The sequence below is a fragment of the Dreissena polymorpha genome, chromosome 8, assembly GCF_020536995.1.
Source record: "Dreissena polymorpha isolate Duluth1 chromosome 8, UMN_Dpol_1.0, whole genome shotgun sequence".
Taxonomy (NCBI): domain Eukaryota; kingdom Metazoa; phylum Mollusca; class Bivalvia; order Myida; family Dreissenidae; genus Dreissena; species Dreissena polymorpha.
Window position 1 is genome coordinate 87,616,358 of NC_068362.1, and position 14,288 is coordinate 87,630,645.

The 14,288-nt window shown below is 36.4% G+C and overlaps 1 protein-coding gene across 4 annotated transcripts in view; it reads right to left on the minus strand.

The window, feature by feature from the left end:
• Positions 1 to 263: 263 nt before the first annotated feature.
• LOC127840875 (HEAT repeat-containing protein 4-like) overlaps positions 264 to 14,288 on the minus strand; it is a 124,028-nt gene continuing 110,003 nt past the window's right edge. For 3 of the 4 annotated variants that reach the window (XM_052369305.1, XM_052369306.1, XM_052369304.1), the window contains 5 exons: positions 10,110 to 10,295; positions 9,040 to 9,183; positions 7,461 to 7,610; positions 3,226 to 3,482; positions 264 to 2,742 (listed from right to left, as the gene is read on the minus strand). In XM_052369305.1, coding sequence (XP_052225265.1) covers positions 2,262 to 2,742; positions 3,226 to 3,482; positions 7,461 to 7,610; positions 9,040 to 9,183; positions 10,110 to 10,295 — 1,218 coding nt within the window. In that variant the 3' untranslated portion in view covers positions 264 to 2,261. The remainder of the gene's footprint in view (positions 2,743 to 3,225; positions 3,483 to 7,460; positions 7,611 to 9,039; positions 9,184 to 10,109; positions 10,296 to 14,288) is intronic. The other variant, XM_052369307.1, reaches the window with a different exon arrangement.

The window sequence follows — 14,288 nt, forward strand, 5'->3', positions numbered from 1 at the left end:
TAATCGACAAGCCCCCTAGTTTTCCTTTCGATCTGTTTTCCTTTAATTGATCGGGATTTAATTGTACATGTGGACAGAAAAAATGCAATTAAGCAATAATTGGATTTATTCCGGACAACATATTAAATCGCATTTTAAGGAAGGTAAAAACAATCCAGATAGATGTTAAACACGACTACATGTCATTAACCATATTTTTTCCTCAAATGTAAAACACACACCTACACAAAAACATAACATATTGATACAGACAGAAAAACATGTTGATGCTCAATTCTGTTTTATTTTTTATCACAAAGGAAAACATATCACAGAAAACAATTGTACATAATAAATGCATAGTTATGAAAAGAAATATAGCATTTTAACATTATAAAACAAAATTTATATTGATGATGTTAAAAAATTGCGAACTTTCATGCTATGTAAAGCAAAAAAACAATTATTTCTAACAATAAGCTCAGGTTTTACTGTAGACATGTGTCAAACTTGTGTACTTTGAAGTTTCTGAGGTAACCCGGCACATGAGGCTGCATAATGTGCCGCAGTGTGCCACAGAAATCCTGACTAATTAACTAACTAGACTCACCTATAGTTCTGACTTTAATATTTTGAATTAAAGCTGAAATTTCCAGCTTTTCAGTAGTTTTTTATGTCAGACGTTCTATTTTGTTGTGGCATTGTTCTGTGAAAGAAAGCCTAAGTATCTAGAGATAAGCGACATGTGTACGATATGTTGACCACCAACCAACGTGACAAGCACCGGGATCTTACTATAACAAACAAAGATAGCTTTTAATAACTTCGCATTAAAAATGCGGTGATACTTTTTGCATTATCGTTATTTATTGTAAAAAAACCCACATATTTCTGGTTTAATGGGTGGCTTGTACACAACAAAAACATAAAATTTAACCTTTGAACATTGATCCATTTTTGCAAATATTCAATTGAAAAAGCACTTTTAATGTTTAAAAAAGTTTACTGCAGCTATATTATTAAAAAATGCAATAGGACCAGCGTCGTGCAAAACAGGTCTCATGCCATTCTCAGTTCAAGACCAGCCTACGCATTCAAACAGTCTGGTCTCATGCCATTCTCAGTTCAAGACCAGCCTACGCATTCAAACAGTCTGGTCTGGATCTACAATGTCCACTATACTCATGCAAGGTTTTTGTTGTCACATAAGGGAACAGAGTAGCTTCAGCCCCGTCTGATTGGAGGCGCAGGCTTGTCTACAGCTATGATGGCCGTTTATGTCATAAGGCCCATATTCGATTGACCTGGCTCATATATTTCCCTAAATTGAGCATATTATTAGAAAATGACATTAGGCAGCCCCCCCCCCCTTTTCCATAATTCCCCTTTTGAGTGTTATCTGTACCTGGAAAAAGGGGCTTAATGCATCATCCCAGATTAGCCTGTGCAGTTCACACAGGCTAATCAGAGACAACACTGCCCCTAACTAAAAATTCCATAAAAGCAGAAATTTTGTCCTGATTCGTATGTTCGGACAACACAGTCTAATTGGGGATGACACCTATAGCGCATGCATTTAACCCAGTTTTCCCAAAATGAGACAAATAAGTTTTCCAACAGTTATCAGCCTTACCCATCTACTACAAGCATTTGAACCTGCTACTACATTCTCATCAAACGCATAAATAGCTCAGAAACACCAGCACGATGCTTGGTAAGCACAACATCCATCAAGCCAGTGGTCAACACACAGGCATCAAAGTCACAACATGCCTCCTGTCATCAGCTATTTCTACAAACAAGGCTTGCACCTTCACTTATCTGTTCGTAATTGCCCACAATGATGTTGCCACGCTTGTGTTTTCTGCTTAGCAAAACAAAAGTAGGCACTGGTTGTTTGTATTTTGGCCAGCACAAACATGCTGTTGTTTGAACAATGTTGTTCTGGTTGCAACACACTAATTTCTGACAGGCAGGATTGCAGAGATGAGGCTGATAGGGCGGTAAATGGGTTGGAAGAATGGATTCCAGCATGGCAGTAGTTTAGAGTAATTACTGATGTGTATAATCTTTGGATGTGGGTATTTATTAGTCATGGTTTGATGATTAGGTCCGTTTATTTATTGTGCTATTAACATTTGCAACAAAAAACTCTGGGAATAATTAAAACATATTATGGGTAATGTAAGAAACAAATTATCACAATATAGCATAGTTTCATGTAATATGCAAAAATACATTACCAAAACATTCTTAAAATACTTTTTAACATCATTAAAAAATTAAGATTTCCTATTTTCTTCTGAAACTATAATTTCAATGTCTTTTTTTGTAGATTTATCTGCATCCCCCGCTGTTAATTCTATTCTCCCAGCCATTTCTTCTTTACTGTCCTGTTCTTTGTCTTGTTCAAGAGCTTCAGACATTATTGTCCCTTTATCTGGCAAATCTTTTTTATCAGCAGACCCAACCGACGTCTTTACTGCTAGCTCAACTTTCGGTCTCTCCCCTTTCGTTGCAGGCGGTGTCTTTATCACCCTAACATTCCGAATCTTCTCCTCAAAGTCCTGCCTGCTTCCCGACGTCAGACCCAGCTCAAACGCATTGTCCAAGTCGATGAGATCCTGGACCATATCGTCATACCAGGCATCCATGACTGCAAAAGTGTTTCGAGCTTTCTCGCTGATCTTTTCCCGCTCCACCACCGCGTCGCGCCCAAACACCATCCCCTCGCCGGTAGTCCCCGTCATCATTGTGCCCGACCTTTTAATGATGTCTGAGATTAACACTGATTGAAACATATTTTATACATGGTAACCATAGTCTTCATAGATGCTTTGTACCACAATTAACATTGAACAAGAAAAGTGTAACAAATCTATAAATTCGGTAATTTTTAACATATTAAGTTGTATGCACAATATATTATTTATCCCACTTTTACAGCAAATTTGGTTGATTAATGCCCCGTTGATTAAATTTCTGCTATAAACCACGGCACGAAATGACGTAATTTTTTCGACAAAATGATGTCATAAATCCAGCAGAATTATCCGGTTAAACTAATTTTGTTTAAATAAAAAGGTTTACTGAATAAAAAGTGGGATAAATAGAAAAGCCAAGGCTCATGCTTTTTGTTTTCTAAGCATCGCATGATAAACCTGATCTATAATCAACACCAACCTATTATTCTCTATGTTTATGATGGAAATAAAAAATGAAATTACAAAAGTCATTGTGCCCAACCTGGACGGCTTTCCAGTCTGCTCGTCCATCAGGGACAACCTTGAAGGGCCTAACGATGACCTTGACCTTGAAGGGATCGCATTGACCTCGAGATGGGAGGCAAACTTCACTGTGCTTGCTGGCCTCTCAGGTTCTAAGGTGACCTTGGAAATTTCACCTTCGAGGTCATCCTCAGATTTGACCCCCTGCGACCTCGACCCCCAAGTTGAAGGTCGACCATCATCCTCGCTCGATTTCAGCGGGGTCTTGCTGCTTCTCTGCAGATGAGAAATACAATAGATGTCAATCTTGTGACTGAACTATCCCGTGTAAACTGCTTTGTGAGAATGCATAGGCAGTTCAATTTTAACCCTTTGCATGCTGGGTAATTTGTCTTCTGCTAAAATGTCGTCTGCAGAATTTCTAAAATTAGCATTTTCTTCGATTTTTTTCAAAGAATACTATCAGAATAGCAAATAGTTTGGATCCTGATGAGACGCCACGTTCTGTGGCGTCTCATCTGGATCCAAACTGTTTGCAAAGGCCTTTAAAATTCAGCTCCAGCGCTTTAAGGGTTAAGTCCAAGTTTCCCAACAATTCAAGCTTATTCATACCTATGAAGATTTGCCTTGATAACATATATCATTGACAAGATAAGCCCTGATCTAAATTGCAGGATTTGAAGGGCAATAACTTTGAACTTATCATTATGAAAGCAAGTGTAATGGCCAGCTGATTCCCAAAGGGTTGTTACTAGAATGACATCACATACTATTGCCAGTTTTAAAACCAATTTACAGAGTCATTTGTTCAGAATATTGTCCTAATTTTGTACATCTCTTTTTACAATAATTCTTCCAATTTTAACAATTTATCAATAGGACCTATATTTTCCTTAAAATAGGTGAATTTATGATGAACATCCCTTTTCATAGGTAGAAGTCATATGAAATTCCAAAAATGGTGCAAACAAATCGGGTCATATATAATTGTTGTATTCAGAAAATAAACTTTCATGATGAAAATATCTAATTTCAATACAGCACTACCAACTTGCTTTTGAACATTCGATAGAGTAAATGTTGATATTATTGATATTAACCCATTCATGCCTAGCGTCCTGAAAAAAGGACATTGCAAACAGCGTAGACCCAGTTGAGACGCCGCATGATGCGGCGTCTCATCTGGGTCTGCGCTGTTTGCTTAAAAGAATTTCATTAAGTAATATTCTAAATATAGAAATAAATATACTAGACATCCCTAATTTTGGACATAAATTGATCCAATTTAGAAGGATGGGAGAGTCCACTAGACATAAATGGGTTAAATGCCTGTTTATGCTCACATGCCTCATTAAAAATGAGAAAGTGCAAAAAACTACCACCAGCATATTAGTCACACATTGGCCTGCTGATTAATCATTAAATATCTCGCAATAATATTTGATCAATTAAATCAATATCCAGGGAGCTAAAGATAATTAATGGTGAACAATTGATTTATTCAGCAAATCAATCATGTGGCATTTTGATAAACTGCTCTACAAGCATTCAAAAATGGATTTCATGACAGTTAAAAGAGAAGATTCTAACATAGATTACATTTTGCCAATAAGTCCACATTTTCCTGAGAAGTCTACAATGTGATGAAGGTATGGATGAAAATCTGCCCGTCTTTGATCTGTGCACTCTTTAAACAACTGGTGATTGAGTTTGGAATTCAATGACAGCAGGATAGGCTGTCTAAATATCAGCATTTAGGCACTGCTAGGGCTTTGCAAATATTTAGCTAAGCTGTAATCAACTGCCTTATGGTATATGGCACATTTTTCAGTGATTTTGAGGATTATTTGTTATTACGAGATTTTAGAACAAGCTTTGATCAATAGTACAAAATTATAAACTGGTATGGATCCCCCCTGAATGAAAAAGCAATTAACGTTACACTGCTACAGGATAAATGTTCTCACTTACATGGTGATCATGAAATTGTACACTCAGTCATATACAGCATATTTAAATAAAAAATATGGAATAAACCCATAAAAATAAACTAACTTCAATATAATTAACTAACATCTAAGTGCAGTTAAATTTTGTGCCCACTCTGTGAGTTTTCACAGGCTAATCTGGGATGACACATTACGCACATGCATTTTTACACCCCGTTTTCTCAGAACGCGACTCAAATCAAGAAGACCTTTGTCATAGACAAAACAGCAGTTCCCTACCGGGTTGGTGCTGTCAGAGTAAGAACAGGATCTACATAAGTTTCAGTAACCTAGCAAAGACATTTCTTACTAAATTCATATTTTAAAGGCTTCATTTCCAACCCTTAGATACTGATGAGCAGCAAACAGACTGCGAGTTCTTCGCAGGCTGTTCTGGTTTTATGCTGGTTGCAAAAGTCATTTTCACGTAGCTTCTTATGTTGGAAAGGGTTAAGACAGGGTGATGATTTTAGTTTTTCAATAATTTCAGAAAACCATATAAACCCCAATTTTGGTCTGAAAAAAAAAACTGACATAGTTTTCGTCAATTTGGCTTAAGTAATTCTTCAGTTGTTGCATGATCCAGATTTTAGGTTTCACTTATCAATAGTACCATATAGCAACCACAATGTTTGTCTTACAAAAAACCCTTGAAATACGGAGCATATTCCCATACTGCCCTCTATTCACGTACTGAGTTTCATCATTAAGTCCTGTTTGAATTTATCATAGGATCCAGATTGTTCAGGGAGACAGACTTACGGACAGAGAGACAAAACTGAAATAACCAGCATATTCTACGTTATTTTTAGGCCCTCTATCCACAAAACAAGTTTCATAAACCAAGCTTTAGAACTTCTTGAGTTGTTGTTGGGTCCAGATTTTAGTCTTTAAGCATTTTTTAAACCTGAGCCACCACAATGCTTGTCTAACAAAAAACTGAAAATACATGCATATTCCCCAGATGGCCTTCTATCCACATATTGAGTTTGATCCGCCTAGGTTAATAACTTTTAGAATTATCACAGGATCCTGTTTTAGAGAGACGGACGACTTTTTGACTTACCACATGATAAATATTGCAGCTTTCAATTATTGCCAAAACAGTAGCACCAAAACTTATTGTGTAACCAAAAAAACTGAAATAACGTGCATATTGTCCCTATGGCCATCAACCTTGCATAAGTACTTTTATAAAGTTATCACAGGATTCCATATTCGAACAAACAGACAGACTCATGGACACAGGGTTAACAGATAATTCCGTTCACACCAGAAGGGGACAAATATGTTTATAGGGATAATACACGTTTTCGAGGGCATGATCATCTGCGGGCGCTCGCACGAGGGCAGGAACGAATTTTGAGAGCGCCCGCAGATGATCATATCCTAGAAAATGTGTATTTTCGCAATTATTGCATAAACATATATTAATCACACATACCAAAATAACATAGAAAACAATACATTTTGTTCATTCGACATCGACAAAATAATTTGATTATTTCAATACAGTTCAAGGTTGTGTTTTACATATGCCTCACTCGGTCATCATCCGAAATGACGAGGCTTTACCTTTGGATAGGCAGTTTTTGATTTAAAATGTGTTTAGACAGTGGATTAATGCAAAGTTGAAATGCAGCCGAGCAAAGTAAGAAATGAGAAATTATTTTGGAATTTACAGCAGGAACGTTGAAGGTACATAAACACTTACATTTACAGCATAGTCTTTTGAAAGTGTTGAGTAAATAACCTTAACTTCATTGACGTGGCCAATAAAATAAAGCTGTTGTCAAGAGAGTGCAGATGGTATAACTTGAAAAGTGGATTGAAATAGTCATTATCCCTGCATGCATGAGGAAACGGGTGCTTATTCAGTTCCTCATTTATGCTTGGAAAGTCCTCGAAGGCTGGAGAAGGGAAGTAACTGCGCGTGGACCAGATTATGGATATGAAAAACACATAACAGGGCTTGAACGGCACGTGAATCGCATTGTTAATACACGATTTCTCCCGTTCAAGCCCTCCTTTTGCCAAGTTTCTGCACCCCGCCAGAGGGCATTATAGATAGAGTTTATGCAATTATAACCCTTTCAGCGCTGGAACCAAATTTTTAAGGGCTAAACTGTTTGCTATTCTGATAGTGGTTTGAAAAAAAAGGGAAGAAAACGATGATTTTAGAAATTCAGCAGACACCAATTTAGCAGACGACAAATATTCCAGCATGACATGGGTTAAAATCATTAAAGTCTTTCTTGCACCACACCTTCTCTGTTCCCTCCTCCTCCTCCTCATCCCCCTCTGTCTCATTCTCACGGCTGCTGGCGGTGGTTGGGCGTGACTTTGTATACGGTGTGGAGGCAGGTGAGGTCCCTTCACTCTCCTCGTCCACACGGCCGAGAATCTCTTCTAGCTCCTGAAAAATGGATTAAATAAATGATCTTAGCCCTCTGAGAAAATGGGGCTTAATTCATGTGCACTAATTTTTGTCCCAGATTAGCATGCACTGAGGCTTATCAGGGACAACACGTGACATTTGTTTGTGTGTTTTTCCTTTAACCCTTTGCATGCTGGGAAATTTGTCGTCTGCTAAAATGTCGTCTGGTGAATTTCTAAAATTAGCAGCTCCTTTGATTTTTTTCAAAGAATACTATCAGAATAGCAAACAGTTTGGATCCTGATGAGATGCCACGTTCTGTGGCGTCTCATCTGGATCCAAACTGTTTGCAAAGGCCTTCAAAATTCGGTTCCGGCACTGAAAGAGTTAAAAATCGAGAGAAGGCCAATCTGGGACAACACTTTAAGCACATGCATCCCATTATCCAAACACAAGGCTCAAATGAAAGTTTAGAAAACCAAAAAAGAAAAATAAAGAAAAATTATACCACTCTTCAGGCCTTTTTCTGTCTATTTTGGGAAAAAGTACCTAGCAAAATTGGGATTTTTCGAGTCGCGAAATATCCAAATTGGGAAGAATTTTCATCGACAAAAGCTTTATTTGGGCAGGGGGTTTTCCAGTCATTTTGGATAAAAATCATATAAATTATGGTTATATATTTTGTAGGTTGTGTTTAGAAAATAAAATTGAGTACTAGAGTCTAATAATCATAAGTCATAATAAAACACTTCTTTCAAAATAAAAAAAATAATTTTTTTTTATTTTTTTTAAATTGGGATTCATTTTTGACAATCATGGGAAAAAATATGCATATTTGGCATTGGGAATGGGTCCGACTATCCGACCCGTGAGATAGGCAGAAAAAGGCCTGCTCTTACAAAATAAAATGATGTAACACTAATCACAGGCGTAGGAAAATAATCAAAAAAGCACAGTCATCTTTTTCAAGTGCACAGAGAAATTTTCGCAATGAAACCGAAACCCACTACAGTTTTGGAATAAAAAAGCATGACCAAAATTTGTATCATGATACTTCACTAAAAATTTGATACACACAATTATGCCCCCACAACATTTATTTGGACATTGACAAATCCACTAAAAGTTCTATAGTGAAAAAACACCCAAAGAACCTCCCACCCTCTGGGGCTCATACAAAACAACACTAAAATGTGCATGTTTTTTTGCTTCATGAAAACCTTGCTTCATTCTGCACAATTTAAATTGCGGTGGTGTAGTGGATATGGTGTCCACCTAGCTATTGGGAAGTCACGGGTTTGATCCTCCTGTGGGAGCTTTCTTTCGATCTCCCCCAAAGACACCAAGTACTGGTTTTACCCAGGCCCAAGAGTCATTGAAAAGTCAAATTGTGTCAATGCTCCAGAGGAGCCCTGCAATTAATGGGAAGAAGACATTACAAACATGGTCTATAGCAAGACTACTCTACCTCTTCAGCAGAGGGTGTGAACACCGCCCCGTCTCGGACAGGTTCAGGACTCTCGGCACCAGTTCTGGGCTCAGACTTGTGACTTCCAGCGCGACTCAAGGACCGAATCCTCTCCATGACTGGTTGCAGAGGCACCTCGTGTTCCTAAAATGTACAGGGGCCATAACTGTACTTCGGGACATACTTGGTGGGCCGCCATATTTGCCAACCATTCATAGACCTAGCTTTGATTCCAGGATCAAAATTTAAGAACTCTTTGTAGAGGACCCCAAAAATATGTTAAAGATCACCAACACTTATCAGACACTGCACTTAAGCATGAATAAGTTTTAAGTAAAACTATAACAAATCTATTAGTTTATAGGACATTTCTAGCGTCAAATAGATCAAATATATCCTTCTTACTTACTGTTATGCTGTCATTTATCTAGTGAAATATGTTCACAAACAAATTTCAAGTTTCAATAGAGGACGCAATTCTTGTGTGCAAATTATGCTTGCAGAATTCACAAATGTTGGACGCATGTCCAATTCACTGAAACACTATCAATATGTCCTAAAAAAACATTTTCCATCACTTAAATTTGACACACATAAAATTCTGATATATCTTTTTTTGTGTCAAAATTCTGATAAAATATATCTTTTTTTTGTGTCAAAGTGATGAAAAATGTTGTTTTAGGACATATTGATAGTGTTTCAGTGAATTGGACATGCGCTCAAGACCCGTGGTAGAGTCAAGAAGGATCAGGTACATGTTGGCACCATATTGATGCCAACTAGAAAGCAGCTGGACATGCATAGACAATTTCAGTACAAGAACTGGAATGATTTAATAATAAAGTTTGGTAAAAATCTGCCAAGGATTAAAAAAAAATCTTTAAGATGAACAAATTATGATAGGTGTACACGTGTAAGCTATTTCACTCAGAAAGACAATTGACGATCACAAAAGACCACCATGCAAACTTGGTGCTTTGGAGAGCTTTTAAAGATAAAAAAACCAGTTGGAAAAGTAAATTTTGGTTTTAAAGAATGATTTCAATAAGGCAAAGAAACATGCTAGATACCGTATCAAAAATGTTCAACACAAATGGACACTCTCTGCGATTCCTCAAGTAGGAAATTTTGTACCAGCTTTTGGACATGTGTGAGTGTTGCGTCTTGACCTTAACAGGTACATATTCATCTATTTGGACAGTCTTTCTTCGCTTTGGTTTCACCTTGAACTTCACCTGACTGGGTTTCCGTGGAGACTGGGCACAGAATAGCAAGAAAGAAAAAGAAAAGAAAAGAAAGAATAAGCAGAAAGAGCTTAAAGAGAAATAACTAAAAAAATCAGGGGAAACAGATAAGATGAGAAGAAAGAACCAAAGATACAGTGAAAAAAGATAAGTAAAGAATACAAAAACATCTTTGAGCAACACAAAAGAAATAGAAACACAATAATTTGTTTATTTACAAGCGAAAAAGTGTCCTCATTAACAAGATGGATGAGACTGTAACAGAATTGGCATTAGTTGAAGATATTTAGAGTAGACATGTATAAGCTGATGATTGTGTTGATAAGTGTATGATGACAATCTATATATCCAATTATCATATATGGCTTTTGCAGGGAACCAATATTGAGTGTGTAAGAAACATGCAAAATAAGTTATAAACAAAGATGTTTGCTTAAATCTGGATGGACAGAATAAATTTAATGACATATGAAACATAAGTCAGCATATTGTAACGCATGCAATAAACATACACATGTGAAAAATTGCATCCTGCAGACAGTTGTATATCAGCCATACCCATGCTCCACTGTCACAAGAATTATACCCTGATGGGCAAATGGCCATAGAATGCATGGGAAACAATGGGTGGAGCAGGTTAGGGTGACATTGATGGGACAACCAGGTGTTGACGATAGACAATTACAGTTGTCATAGAGAATTTATGATGGGCCACACAGTTTCTGGTAGCAAGGACACATATGAGTCGTGTTCTGAGAAAAACTGGGCATAATGCATGTGCGTAACGTGTCGTACCAGATTAGCCTGTGCAATTCGCACAGGCTAAGCAGGGACGACACTTTCCATCTTAATTGGATTTTTGCTGAGAAGAGACTTCATTTTAACGAAAAATGTCATAAAAGCGGAAAGTGTCGTCCCTGATTAGCCTGTGCAGGTTGCACAGGCTAATCTGAGAGGACACTTTACGCACATGCATTATGCCCAGTTTTATCAGACCACGACTCAATTATACTGATATCAACAGAACTTGACAGTTTGTTTGTGGTACTAGCACCTTGTGCTTTTGTTTAACCCTTTACATGCTGGGAGATTTGTCATCTCCTAAAATGTTGTCTGCTGAATTTCTAAAATTAGCATTTTCTTCGATTTTTTTCAAAGAATACTATCAGAATAGAAAACAGTTTGGATCCTGATGAGACGCCATGTTCTGTGGCGTCTCATCTGGATCCAAACTGTTTGCAAAGGCCTTCAAAATTCGGTTCCAGCACTCAAAGAGTTAAAACTGTGATACAACAAACGCCTAAACTGCAAAAAGACAGCAGGATTTATAATCACGCCTCAATCTTTTATTGAGATGTAAAAACTGGTCAAGTAAAGTTTTAATGTCACTGGCCTGCTTAAGTATTCAAGGGATATTGGTAGAAAAAGAAGTCCAAGTAGAGCTACAATTAAACACACTCATGAAAGTGAGAGGTCGCCGTGGTGTAATGGATATGGTGTCCGTCTAGGGACAGGAGGTCACAGGTTCAGTCCCCCCTGTTGGAGCGTTCTTTAGATTTCCCCCAAAGACACCAAGTACAGGTTCTTGGCCCAGGAAACGGACTCGAGAGCGTTTAAATAAGCCTGAGGCTTTCGATGCAATCCAGCTAAAATAAATAGGTTTATACTAAAGTTAGAGGTTCATTACACAGTTGAATATAACTTTCCAACTCTCAAAGGCCTTCATTCACAGGTTACTCTATGTACTAAATCTTTAAATAATGTATGAAAAACAGAACCATAATATGATTTCTTCAAGTACAGATATGAAAACAATACACTATCCCCAAGCAAAATCGTAATGAAACCTAATTCAGTTATCAGAAGAATTATATCAGGCAGGGATATAAAATACACAGGAACAGCTATATTATTGTTGTGGAGGTCGTTTCTGGTATGTATAAGTATCACTTACAACTGTACAACAAAAAATCAACAACATTTCTAAATAACCAGGACTCTGCAAACTCAGCAGGAGCTCTAATAAAATTAACCAATTTATGCCTATTGTCTATAAAAAAGGCCTTGGCAAACATCATAGACCTAGATGAGACGCCACATGATGCGGCGTCTCATCAGGGTCTGCGCTGTTTGCTTAAAGGAATTTCTGTAAGAAGTATTATAAATATAGAAATAAATATACTAGACATCCCTAATTTTGGAAATAAATTGATCCAATTTAGAAGGATGGGAGAGTTCACTAGGCATAAATGGGTTAATAAGGGCAGGCAGAACAGACAGATAAATATACATCTATCTGAAAGTAAATTTAATGTTTGTTTTCTGGAACGCTTGAGAAAATGCACCTATTGAAACAGGTATTGAAATTATTGTGTGTGAGAAAGAATAGTATGCTGTGCCAAAACATGTTCTTGTTTTTTAACTTTTTCAAATTTAAAACTAAGGAACTTACATTGCAGTCATTGAGTTGGTGCTATATGTAATATGTTTACCAGAAATATCTTGTATATAATGAAAATAAAATGCATGAAACAAAAATGAACAACATAACCAAAGATCGTTTTCAAAAATGATAAATTGATATCTTTCTTTTAAGCTGCATGTTACATACTATTAAAAGTCAGGTATTTGTGGAAATAAAGGAAAAGTACCTTTGCTTCTGACATTTGTTATTTGGACATTTAAATCTAAGGTTTAAAAATTGGTTGAATAATTTCCAATATATTCAAATAATGACAAACAAATACTCGCATATAATTTTCAAGATTTGTTCCCATCCCTGAAAAATAAAAAATTAACTCTTTCTGAAATATACCAAAGCAATGTTTAGAGTTGGAACAATGTGGTTTGATGTCTCTGACCATTTCTTCATGGGAGTCTGTAACATTGCCAAACAGCTGACATCAGGACTTAATATTAACGGGATCTTTTCACGGTTTGGTAAATTGACAAAATTGAAAAAAGTTGTTTCAGATTCGCAAATTTTCGTTTTAGTTATGATATTTGTGAGGAAACGGTATAACTGAACATTTACCATAGTCCAATATAGCCATTATATGTATCTTTTGACGATTTGAAAACCTAAAAATTATAAAGCGTTGCAACACGAAACGATTGAATAATTTGGCGAGTTCTGTTGTTGTCGTTTAAATTTACAAAACTACGAAGATTGTTTATATAAGGTATAAAATACTTAAACATTGTATACCCGGTGGAATAGCCGAGAGGGCTAATGTTTTTTACTTCAGACTAACTCCAGGACTCCGGGGGTCACTGGTTCGAGCCCTGGTGCCGGCTACATTTTTTCCTTTTTTAAACTTTATTATTGATTTTTTACTGGAGCTTTTAAGATCCAATGTTTACATTTATCAATATATATTGTCGGTCTTGTTTTATTATGCCAGATGGACACATCTCCTTTTTGATGACAGGTGAATAAGGACAAAGCAAAAGAACATTATGTGGGAAAGCCAGGTGTGTTAAAATTAAGACTCAGTAATTAAAATAAGGAATAAATTGTAAACAATTATGTAGGCAGGCGATTAAGACTCTAACCTTTACAAATCCCATTTGTAAAACTTGTTTTTCAAAGAAAACATTGCCTACACTCCAGTTAACTAATTCACTAATTTAAAAAGAATATTCTGAAAGACAATTACAAGACAAGAACATCCCATACAAAATAATTTAAGAATCAATTTTAAAGCACAAACCACTTTTCAAGAAAAGCAAACTGAAAACAATTATCCACAAAACCACATTGAAAAAAGATTAGAAGGTATTTAATTGCAGAAGCTATTCATTTGAAAATCGAATTTTAAAACAAAACTTTATCCTTTATTGGAAGCATCAAAGAGATTTGAAGAAATTATTTTGCCCTTGCAGGTATCCATATACATTTGTAAGCTAACCAGTTATTATTGCACAATATCTTATTGGATATTTTGAATTCAAGAATGAAATTTACATTACATTGGTTACACTCCAACAGAATAAGTTAGCACA